Source organism: Apaloderma vittatum, unplaced genomic scaffold (genome assembly GCF_000703405.1).
Source record: "Apaloderma vittatum isolate BGI_N311 unplaced genomic scaffold, ASM70340v1 scaffold520, whole genome shotgun sequence".
NCBI classification, from domain to species: Eukaryota; Metazoa; Chordata; class Aves; order Trogoniformes; family Trogonidae; genus Apaloderma; species Apaloderma vittatum.
In genome coordinates this window covers 77635-103175 of record NW_009692692.1, presented here as the reverse complement: position 1 = coordinate 103175, position 25541 = coordinate 77635, and the positions used below count along the sequence as shown (strand labels likewise).

Sequence of the window (25541 nt, the reverse complement as noted above, 5' to 3'; positions counted from 1 at the left end):
CGTTCCTCTGCTGCACTATAGCTTCCCGAACGGAAAGGCAAGTTATTAAGTCACACAGAGACCATCTGAGAAACAAAATTTTCCAGCCACACGGGGAGGACAATAAATAAACTGGTGAAGTAAAAGAGCACTGATTTCTAGAGGCTGGAAAACACAGACGCAGCCCATTCCTGATCTCCTGGCTGAGGCTGGGAACCTGGCAAGCTGGACTCAGGGAAGGACTTCGTAACCTCCAGAAAACTGTGCATCAGCGGGTTTTGTTCCCCAAAAACCAGGCGGCCCTGCTCCTGCTGCTCCAGCACCATCCCACATCCACACCTCACTGACAGAGCACAAAAGACCTTCATTCCATTTTTATTTTTTAGCACAGTCTTAGCTGTTTTCTTTAATTTTTTCCCTTTCACTTTCTGTCTATTCAGCTCAGTCACGATTTTTGACATTTGCCAAAAAAAAAAAATTATGAAAAGGTGCAAGATTACAAACTTTGCATAAAGTCTGAGAAGAAATGGTGCCAACACCCTCACAGTAAACGGTGCTGTTACCCTCACAGTAAGGAAATTTCTCCTCATGTTGAGGTGGAACTTCCTATGTTCTAGCTAACCCATTATTTCTTGTTCTAATTGGGTTCTAATGGGTTTAAGTTAGAACATAGGAAGTTCCACCTCAACATGAGGAGAAATTTCTTCACTATGAGGGTGATGGAGCCCTGAAACAGGCTGCCCAGAGAGGTTGTGGAGTCTCCTCTGGAGACTTTCAAAACCCACCTGGACACGTTCCTGTGTGGCTGCCCTGGGGGATCCTGCTCTGGCAGGGGGGTTGGACTAGATGATCTCTAGAGGTCCCTTCCAACCCCTGACATTCTGTGATTCTGTGATTCTATGAACGCAGATTTTCCCGTGCATCCAAATCACAAGAAACAGATGTTCCTCGTGCAGCCCCAGAACTGAGCAGACTTAGCAGCCACAGTTAGACCGGCAGCATGCAAGCAGTAACTAAAAATTAGAACACATGTATCCTTACCTACACAACCCTATGCCTACTTCTAACCCTATGCCATCGAGTCCATACAGACCGTAAGAGTGCCCCAAAAGAAACTGTGTACTTGAAAATGCACCCTTAGCATCTAGACAAGTACATCACATTTTAGTGAGGTTAGGAAAATTACCGGTAATGGAAATAAAATACCAAAGTCGGGTGGAATTTTCTGTGGTGTTATAAATTAGTGTTCTACTAGAACTGCCATAGCAGTGAAACTGAGAAAAAAAATAAATCTGAGTACAGGATTTACTCAACACTATTAATGCCAGCTTCTCATGTTTATTCTCGCAGATTCAGAAGACCAAATGACATTTATCATCTTAATATTCTTAGCTTCTTCATCTTTCAGAAGTCATATATCTGATCTCCAGCTAAAATAAAATTTCACTCCATTTAATTATAACCTAATCACAGTTGTAGTACTTATTTATTTATTTTTTACAAATACATCTGAAAAGCAGGCTTCACAGTAACACTTTTTTACTTAGAATTCTTCAGTTACCAAAGTGATCTTCTGAATTCATCATTTTTCAATGGCTATCCTACACCTTAGTTCTAAAACCATCCTTCTAGAAAGAACAACAATTTCCTTTAAGCAACACTGCTTTTTTTTTGTGCAAACTGTAGAAATTCTCAGCTCTTAACATAAAAAAGCCTAAAGAAAATTTAATTAGAAGAGCCTCCAGCTGCAAAAGTGCTTAACAAAGTCTGACTTCTCTTCAGTAGCTCTCCTTTATGGACAAATGATCAGCTAAGTCAAAAGACAGTTCTGAAAAATCCAGGAAGAAGAAGAAAGCATAAAGTGAAATCTTACAAGACGGTTCTTTCAAAGAACTCTGAGATGAGCAAGATCATGATCTTTTCAGTTCCTTAAGGATTTCAGGCTAGAAATTACTTTGTCTAGGATCCTTCAATTTTTTTTCTGGCATGCACCCATGTGCAAGGCTTGTTTTTGACCCTCTTGAGTTTAAATTCTTGAGTTACTGCCAAAGCCTTTGGAAATTTATAGTCACCATCCTCTACCTCTGACTTGTAGTTTCACCAAGCAAAAAAACCAATGGCAGCACCAGGTAGAGTAAAAGAGAATTTCAGTATTTCCACAGTTGCTATCTTCTGAATAGCAGTACATCAAATAAACAGCAGAATTTTTTTAAAAATAAGTATTTTCTGAACATCTTTCATTATAATTCTAGTTTATTCATATCTCTTTCCTTTTCTCTTTGTAGCACTGGAATGGATTTAGAAGCAAATAGTGATAGATTCCTACAATAAAGCATGCAAGAGTTGTGTCAAAGTGAAAGTAGACTTAACTGCATAAAGGAAAGTGCGATTTCTTTAGGCATTTAAGAAATATAAGAATACATTTTTTCCTCGGATTTTGGAACAATTTGCCAATTAGAATGCTCAAAGTGGACCCCACTGTTACCTTCCTAAGGTGGCAAAATACTGCACTGTCAGAAGTAATACACAGTTCTCAGTTTTTCACTGGTAAATAGCTGCTTATCAAAGAGAGGAAGCTACTTCAAATCTATACAATGTTTTAAATCTCTGATAGACCATTTGTAAACATAGAATATCTTAATATGAAAACAATAAAATAATTATATAAAAATTTTAAGATATTTTACAGTTATTATTAACCTTATAATAATTTCAAGGCTATGACATTTTCTGCAATTTTGACACTATATGGGAACTTCTCTACTAGGTTTGACAAAATTTGAAAAGAAAACTTAAAAAACGTGAAATACTTATTTTGACATTCAACTCATTTCCACGTTTTTGTATTTTCTGCAGGTGATGTGACAAAAGAGGGTACATCAACAAAGCAAAATCAGCTTATGAATGTGATGGTGAACTTGGTTCACGCATGCAACTTAATTCAGAACTCTCTATGAGCTCAAATCTGACATTATATTGATTTATAATGAAGACATACACTACAGAAGTCTTTTGTAGGAAGTATACAGGTGAGGAGAACGCAGCCAATTCTACACTTCTCCGCCATCCCACACCAACACACTTACTCTTTTAATCATAGATTGTATTTGTAATTCTGGCCTGATTTACCGCTACTTTACTGTAGCTTTCTGTGAGTCTAATTCTATCTGAAGCACCGCACACACGTGCTGCCAAAATTAATACAGAACAGAATATGGAGTAATTACAGAACCAAAGCATAACAATATAGCAGAGGGAGGGAAGGAAACAGCATTTATGATAACGTGACATGGAAATAAAAAATGCAGCAAATCAGAATGGCACACAATGAATCTCTTAAATGAAATATGTAAAGAATGTGTAACGGAAGCTCATAAAAAGAGAGAAACTTGAGTTATATTCCTCAGTAATGAACACGATTCTGAAGCGTGTTACACTCCAGGGTTTAGGTCAAAAAACCTGATTTCTGTTATATCATTTTATAGTACAGGTTAAGTTACCACTTTCCTTTTAACCCTTCTTCAACCCACTGTAACATACCACCGAGTGCTGAGTTTACAAGGACTACTTCTGTCAAATCCAGCCTGTTATACTGTCTTCCACCAACGTTTTTAACGAGACCAGTAACACTGAATTAGGATTTTCAGAAATCCATTTTTTTCCAGGGAGAAACCAAGTACATTGTGCTCTTGAAATGTTCTATGCTTCATTGTATTAATTTCTCGTGTTATTTGTGAATTATGTTATTGACAGCAGTGGGATTAATTTTAATAGATTTCAATTAGTGTGTATAAGTCACTCTTTTAATGGAATCCAAATGTAACAGAAATTTTACAATCAAACCGTACCTGTTAGAAAGTTAATAAACTAATTAGCCTCTTAAAATTTACCTGAGTTTCTTTCTTATTTGTTCCTTCTTCTGAATCAGACTGGTGTTCCTGTTCATTTTCATCACTCTGGTGAAAGAGATGGGAGAGGACAAATAACTAAATTGCTGAAAGCTTACTGAGATTTTAAGGAAGAGCAGCAGAACTTTGTCTAACTAAAAATATATAGAGAATATACAGGCTATATGATGAAAATTCTCAGACAAGCACGTGTTTTCAGTACCAGAAGAGGAAACAGAACTTTTCATTTGGTACATGAAACTCTTGCTTTTTCTACAAAATCGCATACCGATCCCCTGACAAAGAAAAGGGAAAGGAAATCAGCTGAAACATCAACCATAACCCTTCTAATCTGACAGCACTTCTTTCAATTGTAAGTACGTGGCTATTTACAATGTGCCAGATAATGAGTCTCATTCTCACAGCCTTGGTATGCATGCAGTAAAGACTTGTGCAATGATCATTCTTCCCTTAGATTATGATTAATTCTGACTAAGTTATGGTTATTACAGTGTTCTGGAATTCTTTTTAGCATTATCAACATAACTTAAGACTTAATTTTGACTGTGGTCCTGAAAGCTTCAAAACAGAGAACGTCTAACTTGAACAAGGATCATTTTTGTCAGCACAAATATTTATATACTGTATTACCTTAAACTTATTTTAAGAGTACACTACACATGTTCCATATTGCTACCAGCTAAAGCTATAAACCAGTAGTAGCAGTCATTTACTCACATCTTGAGTCCAATATGAAACTCCTGTAGATCGTCGTTTTTCTCTTGGTCGCCGCCTTTCCCTTATAGACTTAGGCTGTGACTTATCTTCCTCCTTTTCTTCTTCTTTTTTGCCCCCTTCTGTTAATAACAACTTTCTTATTCATTTAAGTATGACACAACCTAACTTTCTGAAAAGTTTCTGAAATAACTCTTAGTCTTTAAAATGTTTACAATTAATTTTTTAACCTGAAATATATGTGCTGAGGAGCTTAGCACATACAGGGTTTGCTTTAAGATACATTCCTCAGAATACAGTTCTACAATACTGTAAATACTGTTCCGATTCATGCACAGCAACTGCAAAATACTAATTCTACCTCAGCCACCTAAACAAAATGTTTCAATGTAACAGTAATACACTACAAATGGGACATAAAATTCAAATTTCAAAAACGTCATGCTTACATTAAGAATTCATTATTAAAAAACCCCACCCTTTTTCATCACAGTCCCCTCCATCCTCGCTTTAAGGAAGAATAAAATGGGATCTCCTAGATTAGATTATTATTATAGTACAGATTTCCTTCTTCTTTAAAGGAAATATAATTGCAATCCAAAACTGACATTAATACCTCAAGACTGTGTTTGTTTCCATAGCTTACAAGTAATTTGTCACAAAAAAAACCAAACAAAAACCCCAAAGATGCCTAAACTGAAGTTATTTATCTATTATCATGCAGCCTATGCTGTTCTTCTCTTAAATAAACCACAAGTTCTCTTAAAGAAACCACAAATTCAGATGGAAGCATCACTAATAACTTTTATCAACACTAGTATTCAGAAACAAACAAACATTTTAGTGTGAAGCAATAATTAAACACTAAAAAAAAGAAATCCAAATATTCGTGGTGAACATATACCTTTCCTAATAAAATACATGACAATTTCTCCTCCTAAAGCCATAATTTGAAAAAACCCACCCTGCTGCAGTTAATATTTACCCATGAAAATATTTTCCATAAAAGAGTCTAGAAAGTTTCCTACAGTAAGCTTGCATTACTTAATCCAAATTTCAGTTCATGTTAGGACAGGAGGGGAAAAAAAAATCAGAAAGTACATCCCTGAAGCTCAGCCCCCACAACTTCCTCAGGAAAAAAAAAACCAACAGTGTAGGGAGCGTGGCAATACTGCTACATAGTTCATGGAGATTCTGTCAGTGGATCATTTAATCTGATGCTCTGCATAACAGAATTATCAATTTCAATCAGTAATCCTATACAAGTTACTGATCAATAACTTGAAGTATTTCTCCCAAGTGCACTGCAGAATGCCACCAAGAGAAAACAGGAGATGGCACTGTATGTCAACAGCCTCCTCTTTAGACAGGCAACTAGACAGACACAACACCTCTGACAATTAGAGTAGGTGATTCACATTTGAAATAAGGGCAAAAACTCTGTGACATTAGAGAAAAGCTTTTTTCTGACTTCTGAATCACGCATCTGATCCTGAGCTCGAGATTACATAAACCAGTTAAGTATCTAGAAGTGTGGTTCCATTAAATACTCTCAGCTACCACTGGAAATATTCCCTTGCCTTTGGTTTCAGCTGCTTATGAAACCTTGAGAGGTCCTTAAAGCATTAAAGTTTCTTTCCAGTCCTTCAGTGTGGAAGGACTGAAACAAAACCCCAGTTATAGAGTAATTATTTAATCAAGTACAATTCTGCCTCAATACCTGCAAGTATTTAAACTCTGAACTGTGATATTTTATTATAGTTGCTGTGTTACAGCAGAAATGAAAGCATTATGTGGATACGGATGGCAGCATATTTGATATTTCTATGACCCATCAATGGAAAACACAGATTCACACAGTAAATGGCTGCAAAACACCAAGCAGAGAAAACCTGTTTTGCTCTCTATATGCAAGTTTTGGAATGCCTTACAGGAGATGGGAGTAAGATCCATCTCTAGTGGTCTTCCATATCGCATTCCATTTTGAACTATCTTTAGAAACATTAAGCTGCCCTTTGTCAACTTAAATAAAAAAAGAGTACTCCTACCTCTCTCACTTTCCTTTGTTCCGCTCCGCGAATAGGCAGAAGTTATACCTATAAGGCTGTTTGGTCTGTTTACTTGACTTGAAGTTGAAAGAGAGCTAGTGGAGGTGGAGAGCGAAGAGGTGGATGATGATGAAGAAGCTGAAGTTGAAGTCGGTCTATAGCGATGATATGGCTATTCATCAGAAAAATGTCAGAATTAAATTCCCAAGAATAAACAAATATAAACCACATGATATTAAAACGTTAAAATACATAAGTAACTGATATTAGTTCCAAAATCAAAATACTATAATTGGAGTTAGGATTCACATACTTTCTCTACCTCAAGAGACCTATCATGAAAATACCTCTTCAGCAGTTCGGGAATATCTTTGTCTATAATCATCATCTTTAGTTTCAGATTCTTTCTTTTCTTCTTGTTTTTCTTTGTCTTGCTTTTCTTTCTCTTCTTTTTCCTTTTCTTCATTTTCTTGTTCTCTGGTTCGTGTGGGACGACTTCTTCCTATAGTTTTTTCAGCCTCCTGAAGATCTGTCAGTGTCACACCCTGTGAAAACAGCAGTCAGGAAAGCAAATTTCAATATACCACTTTCAATAATGTAGATGATCTCATTACATAAATACATATTTTAAAGAAAAAATTCAGCTTAATTAATTCTCTCTACTAAGAAACAAATTTTGTCTATATACTCTACCTATAAGATCTTCTCTCAGATCTTGGGACCAAACATCCCTCTTTGCTTAGTGGCAAGTGTTTGCTGTAATGTGACCCACTACAGATTCTCAAACAACACAGTTTTGAGTTGAACTAGTACATATAGATCATGTAGAAAGTCATATAGAAATCATTTAAGAACCCACTAGATCCTTCCAACACCATTGTAAGTGTGCTAGAGTTGCTTAGGCCAGGTTGCATAGGGCTCTGAGCAACCTGATCTAGTTAAAGATGACCCTGCTCACTGCAGGGGGGGTCAGACTAGATGACCTTTAAAGGTCCCTTCTAAACTAAAGCATTCTATGATTCTAAGTATTTTTCAAAGAATCCTAAAGTACAATACTTACAAAATTTTCAGAAATGTTGATACTTTACAAAATCACTCACTGCAGCTGGATTTTTAGGTCAACAACACATAAAAAATTGCATTGACAGCAGCGGAGAAAGTTGCAACTAATTTCTTATTCTTATTCTGAGGCTAAAAAGCAGTTTTGAAATAAGTTCAGAAAGCAAACAATTTTTTGAAGACCTTGTTTATCTACTGCACTTTACAGCTGATGTATCATACTGAGATAATGCTCAAAACATTCCATGATCTATCCCTTAAAGCCAACTTTGCAGCTTATCAGTTATTTAATTGCTTTTTGTGTTGATAATGTTATAATATAGTAATTCTAGTAGCTTCTTCATTGTAAAGATTGAACAATAATTGGCCTATGGTTTGACCATCTCTCAGGGCTCTCAATTAGTATCAAGATGTAAAAAAGAATTCCACTAAGGAGTAAGTTCTATCAAGCAGTGTGGATCTCTCAATAAAAAGGGTAGCCAGAAATGTTTGAGGTGTTCAAAGCTGCAAAGATATGAAAGCAGCATCAGCAAAAAATGCACATATAGACTTGGCCTTAAAAAAGGTAAGGAGGACAGCTAGAGTATTTCTTTGTGTTCTTTTATCCAGAGACTATTTGCTGATGATTCTCACTTTGTCAGCAGGCACAGGAAGAGATGGGTAGACACGCTCCTGAGCACAGTGGCTGGTAATTGCTCTGCTGACCAAAGAGTGTTCAAGTACTGCTTAGAGAGAATCTATTTTGCTGCTGTCACCCCCTCCCTATGTCAGGATTGCACTGGTTGCATTTCAGTATGAGGTAGTACTGACAGAAATAGGGAGGAACTGCCAAACACATCAGTATGTAAACTCCGAGGGAGAAACACTAGAAGCAGACATGCAGTTAGACTCTAGATTATTAGCAAGTAACAAAAACTCTTAATACTCTTCCTCGAGACTAAGTTAAATGTATTTTTTTCTATGGCGTGGATCTTATTAGCTACCCATATGCTGGTCAGCTCAATCACATTATCTTCAACAGTTCACGCACAGAAAAAAGAGCTGGAAATGGAAATAAATACAGTAAACTATGCCTACTTCTCAAGTATTAAATCTTCAGCCAAAAGCATATAGCTGTTAGTTCTTGAATTCAAAGTCTTAGATTTAAACATCTACATAATATCAGACACGATTACTTGAGTAAGGCATTTTACCATAATGCAATCAAAAACTTCCTTTCAGTGGAGCCGTCTGTGCTTTCAAATTTGTATTAAGTCACTCTTCAGTGCTTAGAAAAAGCAACTTTCAGTACACAGTGAAGGCTCCTAAAGCTTTCAGAGAAGAAAGGGGGGAAAAAAAGAGGCTTTATTTCACCTGGTACAAGTTGTTTTATACCAGGAAGACCCATCAATTTATTTGGAGCTTTACTGGGAAATTAAAACTTCACTGTACTCAGACAGCTACAGTATGTTTCCATAAATGTAGAAGCTTTAATAAAACTATACCTGTGTAGATCTTCTAGACTGTCTTGCTTGCCTGGATCTGGCTTTTCTTTGGGACTCTGACTCTTCATCTCGTACTGGAGTGAGGTATGATCTAAAGAGTTAATTACAAACAAAATTAGCAAACAATAACTTTCATGCAAAGGTATCAAAACGATCAGAAAAAAACCATGGTATGATATGAACATAAACCAAAGCAGTTAGAAGGAAATCTTTAACTATATTGGATTACATTCCAGACATTTCATCCATATCATAATGATCCCTTCAAGGCAGTGGCCTTAGAATTCAATTAAAATACATAGCGTTTTCCTACTTCATTTATCTTTCTTTTTAATATTTTCTCTAAGCATAACTTAGTTTTTTTGCTATTTCACTAGTCAACTAACATAGGGGTAGAAGACCTCAGAGATTCAGCCAGTTATAAATTTATACATAAAATGTGTGTGTATATTAACTTTTAACATTAACTTGCAGGGTTTTAGAAAAAGCCAAACACACTGCTAATGCAGAAAACCTAATTATACCATCTATTGATTGCAAGAAAGATTAAAAATCCTTGAGGAGGTGGTTACTACATTTTCATATGAATCATCCATGCTTTGAATAATCCAAGTCCCTTTGAAAAAAACATGCTTAAAAAGAAATTTTCATGAAACCCACAAACATCCTGCAGAGTAAGCAGGTAACTGTGATCGAAGCCAAAAGGCTACTAGTTTTTAATGCATTTGTTGATTTTCTATTCCAGAGTATTCTGGGAATACTCTTAAAATTTAACAGTTTTAAAAAATTCTTAATTAGCTAAAAATTAGAAAAAATTGAAAAAGCAAAATCAGAAGGCTGCTAAAAGGTTTAAAACCTGAGAGTTGAACCTCAGAGAGATTTCTAGCAAGCTAATTACCCACAAATCACAGGAAAATATTTATAATTAGCTGCTATACTTACAAATGTACAAACATCTTCTATCTTTTGATGCATCTTAAAAAAAACCCCACTATATTGATTTCCCTACCCTGTTCTCTTGCTAAGTGTTTTCCCAGAGCCCCCTATCGCTATTAGGAAACAAGTGCCCGCCAGCTCCTCTACTAACATGACCCAAAATACTACCCACCTAGGGGGTTTCCATTGCAGAGCAGGTGTAATATTCAGGGCTTGAAAACTGCCACACATTACTCCTATATGACTTGCTCTTCAGTAAGTGGTGTACAATACGACACCTACCTTTCAATAAATCTGAAATACTTCAAGCCTCACTGAGGGAAAATCAAACTCTCAACTTGCCAGGTTCACCCCGCCAGGGTAGGCAGGCCGTGCCCTTCTCTGCACCCCCTATTTAATCCCAGGTTACCTACACAGTCTTATTCGTCACTCAGGCTTAAAAGATTCAAGTTTGTCATTCTCCTCCCTGTTCTTCTAAACCAATCCTAAAAATCAGATAACGAACGCAGCTTCTTCAGCTATTCCAAAACCGCTGCACCACCATACGCTTCATTACCAGAAGCAGTTTATAATGTATTTACTTTTCAAATCTTTGAAATACTACTCCCAACACAATTTCTAAAAGCATGCTTTCAGTCTATAAATATGGATTAACCAACTTCAGCTCTTAAGAGAATATCTAGCATTTAATATTTCATATACAGACAAGTTTTTCAGGTGCATATAAACATACACAGATACACACGCACATATATAGGTATCTGAATATATACAGATAGATATGCATGTGCTGATATTTTGAGCAATACAATAGCACATGCATACAGTGTTTCTTCCATCTTTTGCTGATTTTCAAGATCTAACGGATATTTTAATATGCCATCAAGAAAGCATCTGCAACAGTGTATTACATGATTGGCCCGGAGTCAGATAAGAATTTCAGGCCTCCTGCACATATCTAAAAGGTATGTAGCATACGTTTGTTAGTATACACACGCTAGTGAGAGCAAACAAGACAGTAAAAGCCTTAATTCTAATTTTCCTTGCTTTTCTAGCTCATATGCAACTGAAAGAGCATTTGCTTTTTAATATTTGAACTACACTTGAAAAAAAAGATGCGTTTTGTTTGCTTTGCTTTTTATTTGTCCGATGCAGTCAGATTTTGCTACAGAAAATGCAGGTTCTGACTACTAAAATGGGTTGTAAGCGTATGTGGGCACCTCTTGAACTCTGGTGGGGAAGAAAAAAATAATCCCCTTTTTATAGAAGTTATTTCATCTCAGTTTTGGGTATGAAACGAAGACTACGGAAAACAGACTATCCTAAACAGGACTAAAGTTATGAGGAATCTTTAAATATTTTTGCTGCCTCAAGTGAACCAGAAGAGTGCAAGTTTCTTCTGTAACAACAAAGAGCTTCATTATCTCCGTGAATATACAGAGATGCACGCATCTGGCACTGATACAGGAGTTACATTTCAAAACTACTACAGCAGCAACACAGAAATCTGAACTTGCATTTCAGTGGAAGGGTTAAAGGATAAGCATTTATAAATATCCAGAGGAAGAAGAATCCAGAGAAAGCTACAAGGAATTAACAACCTTGGGAAATCTTATTTTTGCTTCCATAAATAGCAGGTAACAGCTCTTTAGGAAAATAAATATGCACCAATCTTAACTCATCCTCCATATAACTGAAACAGAAAAAACACTATACTCTTAAAATAAGATTTACATCAGGTTCTTACTCACTCTTCATACTGAACAGCTCCTAGACAATTGCCTTTACAACTGTATATTATGTTTCAAGTAGAAGAGACACTAAATGATACAATGAAATAAAGAGAATGTGTTGGGTTCAATACTCTTTTCTCAGTAGTGCCAGTAATACAAAATGACCGGAGAAAATGTGAGGTTGTAACTTACTAGCACACTGCCAGTGGCGCAGTGGGTCATTCAGCAGCAATGTTCTTGTAGCGAGTAATTAATTATTGATTTTCTTTTTTTCAATTCAGTGAGTTTACATACTTTCATTACGGGTATTTTTAAGAGGACTCATTTAATGTATTAACAGAAATACAAACACGAAAATACCACGTACCAAATGAGAACCCAAGGCCAGTCAAAAATACACAGTATCGAAGTTTAAATTTCATGAATGGTCTTTACCACTACGAAGTTCTTACATAAAGGGAAGCCCGTTGTTAGCTGTTTCAATACGCAGCAAGCAAACGACACTGCTTTACATACTCTACTATCCAAAGTTGTGGTAACCAACATATTCCTTTAAAGAAGAAAAAAAAAATGTAACTTTTGTATAAGAGCGACATTACTCTTAGGACCTTTACACACCTCCGTCTCTCCCTGACCTCTGATGTTGAGGACACAGTGCCAGAAGTAGCTGTAGTCATGGCTGTGGTAGTGGCTGTAGCATTTACAACAGATGGTGCAACAGGAACGGTCACTGCTGTAGGAACACTGTCCTTTTCTTTCTCAGTACTATCCTCAGCCCACAAACGATTTGAGGTACTACAGCATAACAAGCAGCAACACAAAAAAAGAGAAAAGGAAACAGCTAAACAATGAAAGCACTTTACTAAACAACTAATAACATGTAAATTCAGGGATGGATTTTTATTTGAAAAGTAAATTGGGAAAAGTCTCCACCATGAAAGCTCAACTTGAGCTATTAAATTGAATAAATGAAGAACCGAGCAATTCGAAATAATTGAACTCATATTCTTCACACCCTTCTAACATGGGATTTACTTTCTTGTACCAACATGGCTGTCACTTTACAGTAGAAAGCCATTCAAAATTTTTAAGCCAAATTGTATAAAATCAAAACCAATTTAATGGGAAAGTGAAAAAATCCAGAGCCCCAGGATCTACTAAACAAGAACGCATGCACATACGTAAGCACACAACAGACCTGACAAAAAATAGAAGAGAAGTACTGTGCTGGTGCCATTACCTGCTTTGTACACCTGCTGAAGTAGAACCCGTTGTACTCTTTGTAGTAGTGTTTGAGCTGGCAGGCAGTGTTTTCTGAAGACCAGCAGAAGAGGTAACTGTTGATGCAGTACTTGGAACATTCGAACTAATCAAATCATCTTGTCTTCTACCAAAGGAGCCGCTGAAGGAGAGACATGTACAAGAGATGCACCTGCATTACTTATCGTTGCTCTTTAAAGTATCATCAAGTTGTGAATGATCCATTAAAATCCTGCCTGTGTACTCCACATCTCAGTTGAGTCTTGGAAACTTCTGGGGCAAAGAAAGCATTTTCTTCACCACTTCCTTGACCTGGACTTGTAATTTATTAAAAAGATTTCAGAGAGCAGCAGAAGTGTCCCTTAGTCCTGACCATTTCTCCACAAGAGGAGACAAAGAAGAGAATCTCGATGCTTTAGTTATGACTGTCTTGATCGCGTCTACTGAAGTATTCATACAGGGCCCACAATGTCCCATTTTTAAACTGTTTCACCCACACTGACTACCTCAGAAAATGCAGAATTTTACTCCACAGCTTGTCAGAAAAGAGAGTGTCATCAATATCACTCCTCCTTTCATTTCCAACCAATTAAATGTACTGATTTTTTTTAAAAAAAACCACTTTAATCATTCCCAGAATTATTACCCTCCTACTCAGGCTTTTCCCTTGCTCTGCAAATTGTAAAGCAGATCCAATGATTTCCACATTTTTATCTAGTTTCTGGCTGAACAAATTCTGCATTACCAAGTCAGGATGTTTGCCCATGACTAAACACTGGAATCCACAGTTAGGGCAGACAAGAGCTTCATATCACTAACTGCAAAAGGTTTATTGAAAGATGGCTTTCTCAATCTGCAACTGGTGATTTTTTCTATTACTACTGATTTTATAAAGACAAAGAAAATAATTACTGTATGAGAACAATGAAAGAACCGCACCATTAAAGCACCATATGCAATTTAGAAGTGGTGATTTTTTTTTTTTTTGAAGACTGGAGCATAAATATTGAAAAAAGGTAATTTGCAGAGACTGTTCTCACACATCAACTGTTGATACCTCTGATCCAGATATGGATGCAAGATAGGAACCATGCACACCTGAAAATTATTTTCATATCGTTCATCATTTACTTTGCATTTACTTCAAGTTAGTTTTACAGATGCATTTAATGATGCTGATATTCAGCACGAGTATGGCTATAATCCACCATTATGGAGAGCGGCTCAAGACCTCTGACATTGTCATGCAATGAACAAAATTCAGAGACAATGTTTTTCCCATTTTCAGATACCAAGCAGAATTACTTCTATTCCAATATTTAAAATAGCTATTTTTGGCTACTAATTTGGAAAGAGTCAAATAAATCTCAGACTGAAATAAATAGGAAAAAGGAAGCATACAATTTTAATTATATAGTTACTGTAACACTCTAAGTCAGTAAAAATGGTTAAAATCAGCATGAGCATTATATCAGGGTATACTTTGCAATTACTACGAACGTTTCAACATATTACCATTCCATTGTAAACTGTTCTTGCAAAGTGATTCAGTACTTAATTTCTTTTAATTTGTAATCTTGGTGAAAAAAAGATAAGAGAAGATCCCACACCTTCTTTGATAGCTTGTGTTTAATGATGTAGGACCTTCATTCAAACTGTTTTTCTTGACATCTTCCTCCCATTTTCTCCTAGTGTAAGAACTGCCACCACGTATTGAGCTAGCAGATGAGTCCCTGTAAAAAAGATTTCAGTTTAGCAAACTCATATTAGAGAAGGTTGTTCATGATGCGAGCTGAAAAGCAGTTTCAAACTGAAGATTAAAACTCTGGATAATACACTTAAAATAAACATTACAGAAGAGGAACAAAATAATCTTTATGGACAATCCCTGTCAAGCTCCTGTGAAAAAATCACTCCATTCATACTAATGCTGTTGGAAATATAACAGAAAAGTAGCATCAAAAGAAAAGTTGCTAGAGAGGATTTAATTAACAGGAAATCAATCATCATCTTTTATCTGTGACCACTGTTGGCTTTGTTTTTTTCAAAAAAGGAACAAGAGGCTTTTCTGTTTGCTACCGAGATTACCCAGTGCAATAAAGGGAAAACTACATGGGTTTTTGAGAAATCGATTTAATGGGGTTTTTCATTCTTGGATGTTCTAAGAAGTAGTTCAAAAGCTGACTACCCCTTAGAATTCATGGTAGTGTAGACTAGTGTAAACAGGTCTGCAGTAGCCATTCCTGAGTGGCCTGCCATGTATCACCAGTGACATTGCTTTAGTCGTAAAGAATTTCCAGCCTGTTGTTGCAGTTTATAGCAGCAAGAAATAACACTGCAAAAAACTTGTCAGAAAAACTATCCGGAAAAATCAATGCCAAGAGGTAAAAAACTGAATTTGTAATAAACTCAAGATCTGAAGTTTAAGCAGAAGGGAAAAAAATTCTTTCACAAAGCTATACATAAAAGGCAACCAGGTGTAGATCTACTTCATGTTCAGATACCTATGGCCTTCAGAAAGTACCTTTTTGCACAAACGTGTATGCTAGCACTTCTGTGGTCAGAAACAACTTTAGAAGAGGATAAAAGATAAGCCAGTGCAGTCTTATTTCTTATCACTACAGAGAAACACAAAATCTCAGATGCGATCCACCACGGAAAGGTCCTGCTGCATGACAAATTTTTTGTAATTACTCATGTCTTCACTTTGTCAGCACTCTTGCTGCAGCATTTGCTACTCGACTGAGGCTGGATGGCTGAGATTCGTTCATCTAAAAGCCCAGCTGAGATTCATCCTGAAGTCCTTCCCATTACTCACAGCAGAGCGTTAGCTGGATTCCAATACATCATTGATAAGCGAGACGAGCAGGTGTTCTGACACAAGAACCCAGCATTAAACTAAGCCACAAGGATAGAGATCTGAGACAAAGGCAGAACCCTTAATAATTTATAAAGGTACCAGTATGGCAGATGGTTAAATCTGATGCATAGAGAAGGTCAGACTACACATCAAAAATCTCTTATGGCTTTAAGTAAGCAAGCAGGGTCGCCTGCCACATCATACACTAGGACAAGTATGAGTGTCTAATTGTGCAGGCTTCATCTCTGGTACGCTAGGAAACACGGGAAGTTCTCAGGTCACTTCAGTCAGCACTGAGATTAGTGAGACTGATAAACCCGGTTCATCCAATGCATATAAGGGAAAATGTGCTATTGCTGACATCTACTCTTGGAACGGTGTCTGTAAATAAGAACGAGGGTTAAGACCAGCACATCAAGGACACAAATAGACCTCAACAGTGTAATCCCTTCGTTACAAGCAATAGCAGCTTCTAAGAAATAAAACTGCAATGAAGTATTTATTCAAGTCTTAAGTCATCATATCTAGGTAAGACATTTTTGGAGAACAAGAGTTTTTGAGAATATCTCAAAAGAACTGAAATGCCCAAACTGACAAATTCAGCCTCGAAGAATACTGTACTCCAGAGTATAAGCGCAACAGAAACTCTGAACTGCCCTGGTATAGAAATACAGACTAAAAACACCTGGCCAAGTAACATGAGAGATGCTAACAAAGTAAGGTGATCTTTAAGGGAGTGTGAGAGCTGGAAAATCCCTGTTTGGAAACAGAACTTGTCACCCAGAGACTAGAATTTTGCAACAATATTCTGCAAGCATAAAAAGCCAGCATTTATCTTGTGTTTGCACTGAAAAGAACCAAGAGTAGCAACAGAGAAGCTCCTCTCCAGATCTAAGGAGATTTATCAGTCTTTAGTCAATGATTGTAACAGCTAACTTTGAATAAATCCTCTCGGATTTTCAGTTCAGGTCATCCAATATTCAGCTCTATAGATATGATCCAACAGAAACAAGACATTTGGGAGACCTCTAAGTTTTGTACTACTAATTCTATATTAACTCAAGAAAAGTCGGACTAGAACCTTTAATAAAGAAGTGAAAAATGGGAAGGTTCCAACAATTTAAACATGCCATGAAAGTACCCTAAATCCTAACAGGTAACAAGCCTATGCACCTAAGCTTTTTGTTTCTTTTATACTGAAAGCTACAGAGGAAATACTAGCAAAGAAAGTAAAAATCTCCAAAAGAAGACGAAAGGTCAACACGTAAACAAGAATTGCTTTTGTAACTTAACTAAGATTTTTGTGCTGCTGCACAGTATGTTTTTTAAGCAGAGACTGTAAGAAACATCACATTTTATTATTATTACTATCAAAATTAATAACGGAGCCCAGTAACAGCACTCCATGCTTCCAGACAAAGGTGTAAAATGTTTTTAGCACACTTCAGTAGCCTGAAGTTTATGATTTCATATTTCATATGTTACTTATTTTACTCCTCCAAGAAGACAACACTCATTGCCCAGTTCTGCTCTTTTCATATAATAATTTGGATTCTAGAAAGGGTCATTATGATTTACTAGATCAAAAACCTTCAGGAATTGGATTAACCTGTGAATGAGCATAATCCATAGAGCAGGACAATGCTGTAAGTCAGCACTGCCTTAAAATTTGTGAGTTGGTCAGCCACTCTAAAATCAAGCAATTTTATGTTTAACAGAAATTACAACTTCAGAGTCACCTGTTTTCTTTTTCATCAATGTCAGAGGTACTGGCCAGTCGTCTTGGTATTGTAGGTGCAACATATGCAAGTCGAGTTCCTTTTCCGTCCTTCTCCTGAAAGATATGTATATTTTATGAAGCGTTGCTATTATTGACTATAATGTTATTGGTTGGTAAATCATCATTACGACAACTTGAGCTGTATTTACTGTGACTTGATTATACAAATGAGTTTTAAGCTTTATTTAAATATCATAAAAACTACATTAGGAAAAGGATAATGTTTACATTTTCATTCCAGTGATACAAATGACTTGATTTTTTTTTACTGTTTGCCACAGTACAGTTTCAACACTGATTACTGAAACCAACTGTTTTAGTAATTTTAAATAGCACAGTACTCTTAATCCTGAAAAACATGTAAACATTTGTACTTCAAACAAGTTCTATGCCATTCAGTTACCTGTTCTAAATTAGTCCTTTAGTATATTCACGTTTAATTATGAAATTAAATTTTTGTAAATAAAAATGGCTATGGAATATAGAAAGAGAGCCCTTCTTCGTAAGATTCTTTAAACATCACTCTCCAAGTGATGCCGAAATTATCAAAACTCTGATGTCCCTTAACTGTAACAACCACTCGTAGCACTGCAAGTTCCAAAAAGGGAAAAGCCCCAGACCTGTGTGCCAGGTCAGAAGACAATGAAGATGCATACTATGCCTTTAGAGAGACTAAGCAGAAACTGCATCATTTAAATTTCAGAATTTAAGTAAAGAATAGATGTGTAGTACAGTCTTCCTTCTACAATGCAGCATAAATATCTATACTGAGTACAGTAGATCAGTTTCCCAAAATGCTGTTTCACATGAAAACAATCACCTTTTCTTTGTTGTCCAATGAAGAGGAAAGTCTAGGACTTGAAGCAGAACGAATAACACCTGCAGAGTCCTTTTCCTTCTGAGCTTCTTTGGAAGCAGTAATCTCTGCAAGTGCACCATAACTACCAGTTTTCCTAAGACCTAACCTCCACGAAGCAGGAGATTCATCTTTCCTCTCTTCTTCTTTGGGAGAAACCTTGGTTGTAGATGTTGGAAACTGTAAAACACATGTCAATGAATTTACTTTATTAACTTACATTATCCGTGGTAATGCATGCTCCTCGCAGAGACTTGAGAATACAACTATTTATAACAATCAGAGAAATGTTGAATTTGTAGGGCAGTTGCAGTGAGAGCCAACTTTCACGCTCTTCTCTTAAATTAGTTAATGAGGTAAGAAAATGTAAGACTGGTCAAGGTATACTACTCCTCTAAAAGTTAGCTTACAAAAACCCACGCTTCATGATGCACACTGAATGCAAACTTAGAAACATGCAAATCCAGTATCAACATTCTGATTAAATAGGTTATTTTGCAACCTGTACACAAACCTGTGCACACTAGAACCTCACCATCGATTTTTCACCCTTACTGGGCACAAGAACAATGCCAGTTTTGCGCAAGCCCTGCCTCCATGATGCAGGATCTATTGACTCCACAACAGGCGTGAGAGGAAGAATGAAATCATACTAAAGCCAATTAAGACAAGACAAAGATAAGGATTGAAAGAATGGAAAATGGAAACAAAAGGTTGCTTTAAAACCACTAGTCTGTTCCTACACTCATATTATGTAGCTCTTTGTTACAGAACAAAATACCAGAGAAAAGAGACTTAAAACCTTAGTAACGGATTCTTATTAAACACAACATGGCATCTTCAGCTAATTCAGAGATAGAATTACAGTTTGCATAGAAGATGACAGACAAAACTTGTTGACCTAACAAGGTCCGTGCCAAAAATCTCCACATGGCTGAAAATACTGCAAGTTTCACATTAACATCTCTTTTACCATATTTCATTCATGTTCCTTAACCACATCCCATGCTAGCTTAGCTATCAAACCCAAACCCTCACTCCCAAATTTGCCTTACTCAGGACCCTCACACAGAAAGCAGTATTCCCGAATGTCATAAAAACTGAAGAAAACCCAAATTCAAGCTCATTACACTGCACCTGCACCTCTTGCAAGCAATATGTGGTTTGGTCATCTACAGTGTAAAACTAGAAGCACAGCTGCCGTAGCACAGATGGTGCAAACCTGAGAAGGCAGGTGCAAGAATAGCTGCAAGATCATACACGCAGTGCTGGTGTAGCTTCATTAGTAAAAACAGTTGAAAGCCTTTTTGTTCATTGAGTTGAGCTGAAACTCCCATTCTAGATCACATGTGCATGATATGTTACAAGATGATCTTGATATAAATGTGTGTTTATTTTGTAGCTACAGAAGGCTCTGGATTTTTCACATGTGGTATTAGAAAGGTAACTACAGTTTACTTTCAGCCTTTTACCTTTAAGAGCAAGAGATAAGCCATTAATTAATACATAATAAAATTAGAACAAACTAAATGCCAGTGTATTAAAGATCTATGAAATGTTATCACTCGGCTTAAAACCACACTCATTTCTTCTTCTTGTAGAAAAGTTTTTCCCGCTATACATCATCATTTAATAACATACCAAAAAATTACATCTATACCATCATTTAATTCTGGAATATCAAGCCACACCCCAGCGAGCAAGGAATTTGGTAAAGTCCTATTACTGAAGGTCATATAAGTTAGAAGGCTTTTGCATAATACGAAATAAATTGATTGGAAAGGACAAGCTAGGAAACTTTCGACTTAGAATTAATTTCTTGTAATGAAAAACTAAGTGTGTGTTAGGTATCTTAGAATCTCCAGTGTGCAAAGATAATTAAGTGCAGTAAAACATCTGGGTGGAGATTGCCCAACTGTTCTAAATGTTTGTACCCCTGAAGTGATTTCAGAAAATAAACTATACAAAGTGGGTGCATTTCCTTGCAGTAAAATTCACACCATATATCTGAATTCATTCCAGTTAGTCATAGTAAGCAAACCAGCAATTACTCGCAATGCCTTCCCTCCCTTGCACGTTTGCTATGGTTTGTGTGGGGCACTTGTGGCTCTCTGGGATTCGCACAGCTCCCAAGCAATGCAAATGCAGCTCCCATGACAGAGAACCTCTGTCACTCCTCACTGAGCCAGCAGGAACTGTTTAGATTAAAGTCACAAGACCAACCTGGAATCTAGCTGTCTGCCCAGCCACAAAGCTCAGTGCCGGGAAACAGTAGCTGTTCCTGCCAGTGAGCCATGCCCACAATTCCCCTTTCGATCTCATGGGGTTTTTTGAGATAAATCTTGTGGACACCAGTCACAATAATTTTTGCAAAGCAGCTCTTGGAAGGATGGCCCAGCCCTGCCATGCAGTACCACATGTTATGATGCAGCTCGGCAATATATTCCCTGCATCTGTTAAAGTATCTTTGGTAAGATGAACTATCGTTCAGTTTTCCTGTGAATATGGAAGGGTAACTCCAACAAGCTCCTGGGAACGAAATACAAGTACGGACTCTTCGCTGAGCAGTGTGTCTTCTCGCTCTAGCGTGGCTTCAGTATCTCCTGGCTACTGCTCTTTCTGAACATGCTTTGCTTATGGTGTGTATAGAAAAGTTCAAATGATTGACAAATTAAGCCTTGCTGGCTTACTATCCAGTTTGCTTTGATATTCTAAAGTTTGACTTGTATACCACCTTCTGACTACATATTGTTAGCTACTGTAATTTCTTTCCCCAGGCATACGGATCTTCCCTTTGACAAGTAAAACTAAAATTCATTCCAATTAACTTGTCACATCAAACTGTAAAAAGCTTCCTACATGCAATATGGCTTTGCTAGGCATATTTTTGAGCTGTGCACTGAAAAAATCACAGGTCTCAATTCTTCATCTCTTTCGCGAGGTCCTAACCACTCTGAAATCAGGGCTGGGACTTACAGAATTTTCTGCTTCTTATTTCAGGTATCATTTTCGATTTCTGCACCAAAGCAATAGATGAACATTTCTAGGGACTCCTGAAAGTACCTTAGTCACATCTGCCTCCTTTGCCTTAAGCACATCACAAATACAGGCACGGAAAGTCACTAGAACCATAGTTTCTAAAAATTTTGGAGGAGCCTGGCATAGAAAGAACTTTCAAAAGATAAACTAGCTTCAGAAAAACAAGAACACCATTCACTGTGCAACAGATTTTTCCTTTTTAAAAAAAGACCTTATGTTCAGCTATTTCATGGTTCTATATTTTAGATTCCCGTTTCGAATCACAACCATTCAAAATTTTTAAAAATTGGAAAGTTTCTGCAAAAAACCACAAAATATTTTAGGAATCTGTGCATATTATCATCAATTCACTGGCTAACCCAAATCCCTTTTTATACAAGAATCAAAAAACGTATGCTTACACAGAAGAACAGAAATTTAAAATCACAAAAAAGGTATTTTATTTTACCTTCTTAACAGGTGATGTGGGTGCCCCTTGGCCTCCAGCTACTGAAGGTGCTGTCACAGCTACGGATGCTGACTGTGTACTTGTGGTATTTGCATTATTAGTAACAGCTGTCACGGTTTTGGTCTTATCTGAAAAATATTTACAAGATCTTAATTTTAATTTTTCTTGTACAATTTCTTCACTTCTACAACAGAGTTGAGTTTCTTTCGAACTAATTTGACAGTCAACTTTCCAAACAGTATTTCATTATTCATTCCTCGCAATTTTCCCCCTCACTCCCAATCTGTATCTTAGTGAGGTCTATCTTTTTTTCCATAACAGTTATGCATATAACATTATTTTTGCTATTTTTAGTTATTACAGAATCACAGAATAGTCAAAGTTAGAAGGGATTTCAGCTAGTCTAACCCTCCCCTCCTCTGCCGCTAAAGCAGGGTTGCCTAGAGCACTTTACACAGGATTGTATCCAGGTGGGTTTTGAATTATCTTCAGAGAAGCAGACTCCACAACTCCTCTGGGCAGCCAGTTAAGTTATTATTCAGCAAGTGTTAAAAACTCTAAAGATCCAGAGACAGAACCAGAAAAGCATTTGGGTTGCAAGTGACCTCGGGACGTCACCTAATTCAAGCTCCTGCTTGAAGTAGGGTCAGTACTGCGTAAAGACCAAGCTGCTCAGGGCTTTGATGAGTCAAGTCTTCAAAAACTCGTAGAGACACAGATTCTACAGCCACTCCAGACAGCCTATATTTTAGTAGATGGCTAATGACCACAGAAATTTAACAGTAAGAAGTATGTTGGCATGTAATAGTTAATTTGAACTACAGAAGATGTTAATCCAAAGTAAAACATTTATTCCTAGGTAATTGTGTGTGTTGAGTGCAAAGAAATAATCAACCGCACAGAGAATGCAGCCAGGGATTCCAGTCACTAGAAAGTGCAGTACACAAATACAAATATAAAAAAATCAGCTTACATGACTAACTGTGCACTTAACAGAAAGTTCTTTTTAAACAAAAGTGAAAGGAAATGGCAGTAAACTTCTAGGTCATGGTGATAAGTTCAAGAGGGCAATGTAGACCGACAGCGTGATTTGAGATGATACACCAGGCAGATCGGCTGGAAATTCGCAAATGTGTAATAAGCTTTAAAATAGACAGAAAAGTTAGGATGACAGCATGGAAGGAGAAAAACAGTTTTCTCACAACTGTGTTCTGAAATTATTTCAAGGACAACAAGAACATAGCTGTATGCATGACTGATCTAACTTTAAAAAACATTAAACTACCTCAAACAATGGAAGTCAAAAAATGTGAACTGCTGAAAATTTAATTTTTCAGCCTGTTTCCCTGTCCTTTCAGAGATGCAAGCTTCACAATCATATTTCCCTTCTTGGTCTTAGAGGCAGAAATGTATCTATTTTTAAACTGTATTTTAGAATGTAAGTTTTAGGAAAACAGTTCAAATATCCCAGCAGATTGGAAGTCAGTTTCCTCTACTTCAGAACACTGAACACTGTTATAATATTTTATAATTAGAACGCTCCTCATAATCTTAACATTTTTCACTAGAAAACTACTTTAACCTGAATAATGGGAAAAGAAGGAAAGTCCATGCTTGGAATTTAGAGATGCAGCTCTACAGGGAAAAGCTTAAAGTCTCGCTTGCCAAATAAAGTACGATAAAGCCTTGTTGATATTAAAAAACCCAAAGTTTACATAAATTAATTCTTGTGCACAGTCAAATTTTCCTGGCACAAACTATCTACTGGTAATGAAGAGAACACAGTTACCAGAGTCATAAAGTTCAGGAGACATTGCAGTTGGCTCAAAGACTGAGAAATTACTATGTGTTATATATTACAAGTGTTTTGAGATTATCAAAGCTCCATCTCTGTAAATAAGGGATGCATGTACACTAAGGTGAAAGACTGATTACAAAGCTTCACAGATGTTTTTTCCAGCTTAATACTGAAATGCTGGTTTATTTCAAAATACAAAAAAATAATTAAACCATAACAGACAGGTTAGTTTTGCAACTTATTTTTATTTCTATGTTAAATATTTATGATACCTTGGTTAGCTCTAAAATCCCTCCTTAGTCTTATCTTTTCAGGTGAAGAAATTAGAATGTTTTAAAATGAGAACTGACAGCTTACCTAAAAATGTTACTTATTTTTAAAACTGAAAGTATAAAATATTAACAAGATATTTCTAATTACATCTACATCTATGTATCGCATCACTGCACTGCAATTCTAAAACTCTTTATTAGAATTAGAATTGAATATACATCTTTAAACACTGATTGCCTAACATTTGTTTTCTGACTTGAAATAAAAAGATGCTGTGCTGTTCTTACATCACTATTTGCTCTGGCAATTGTTCAAGAAAAAAACAAATCCATGGAACAGGGAAACACAGAGCAACGTGTTTCTTTGTATATAATTCCAAACTTTTCAGAGAATGCATATGAAGTGACTGTTAGCACTAAAATCACGCTTGTAAAGTCTGTTCCAGGTACATACTGAAAATGTATGTGCCATTACTTTATGAATACCTGAGCCAAGATTGCCAGATTAACAGCTAATTAATTCAGTATGGCAGGAACAAATGAGAAAGTTTGCACTTCTGCTGTTCCAATCTCCATACTAGTTCCACAAGCAAACACTGCTATGAAGCCTTCATTTCTGATTTGATCTCTTAATTTCTTCAATGTTTTCTGACACGTGACTGAAGGCTTTTATTTTTCCAACTATTTAATTAATAGTATCAATTGTTAAGTAGCCAATCAAGTAAGTAGGTTAATAGCTTTAAACTAAACAGCCACCACTAAAGACATTTGCTTGATAACTCTGTTGACTTGACTTTAGATGTAGATAAAACTTGTTTTAAAATGACTGGAAGCTTAGTGAAATGGAGAAGCGTAAGTGAAACTGAAGATACTTAACTCTGTATCATGTGACAGTAGTTTTATAAAGTAAAAACTTAAAGAATGACAATACTCCAGACAACATACCTGTCTCTGCTTCAGATTCTGAGTCATCATCCTCTTCTTCTTCACTAGAGCAACTGGATTCATCCTTCTTTCCCTCTTCTTCCTCATCTGCTTTTTCTTGCTCCAGAGACTCTATACTAGATGCATTCTTCTCTTGCTCCATAATCAATGTCTCCTTACTAAGTTTGAAAAGAAAAATACTAAGTCCTGAAAAAATTACTGAAGGCTGACAAGCAGGACTTTGTGACAGCTTGTAAAGTTATCTTTTTTATTAAGAGCTTATCATTTTTCCTAGTTTACTTACTTTTTGAATGTTTTCTGTGTCTGATTGTTATCCATGGCTGTGGATTCAATGAGGGGAGATTTCTTTTCCCGTTTTTCACTATGAAGCTTCAAAACATATAGAATGATGCAGTTAAATTGATAGAATGGTATCAGTGTGA

The 25541-nt window shown here is 36.5% G+C and overlaps 1 protein-coding gene across 5 annotated transcripts in view; it reads right to left on the bottom strand.

Annotated features, from left to right (window-relative positions):
* The window catches only part of PPP1R12A (protein phosphatase 1, regulatory subunit 12A), a 77298-nt gene that overhangs the window by 18492 nt on the left and 33265 nt on the right, over positions 1-25541 (bottom strand). For 3 of the 5 annotated variants that reach the window (XM_009878775.1, XM_009878701.1, XM_009878921.1), the window contains exons 6-18: positions 25403-25488; positions 25120-25277; positions 22105-22232; positions 18582-18797; positions 17721-17815; positions 14732-14854; positions 13102-13263; positions 12480-12656; positions 9193-9283; positions 6997-7194; positions 6650-6821; positions 4605-4723; positions 3870-3935 (exon numbers count right to left, since the gene is read on the bottom strand). In XM_009878775.1, coding sequence (XP_009877077.1) covers positions 3870-3935; positions 4605-4723; positions 6650-6821; positions 6997-7194; positions 9193-9283; positions 12480-12656; positions 13102-13263; positions 14732-14854; positions 17721-17815; positions 18582-18797; positions 22105-22232; positions 25120-25277; positions 25403-25488 — 1791 coding nt within the window. The remainder of the gene's footprint in view (positions 1-3869; positions 3936-4604; positions 4724-6649; positions 6822-6996; positions 7195-9192; positions 9284-12479; positions 12657-13101; positions 13264-14731; positions 14855-17720; positions 17816-18581; positions 18798-22104; positions 22233-25119; positions 25278-25402; positions 25489-25541) is intronic. The other 2 variants (XM_009878995.1, XM_009878849.1) reach the window with 2 other exon arrangements.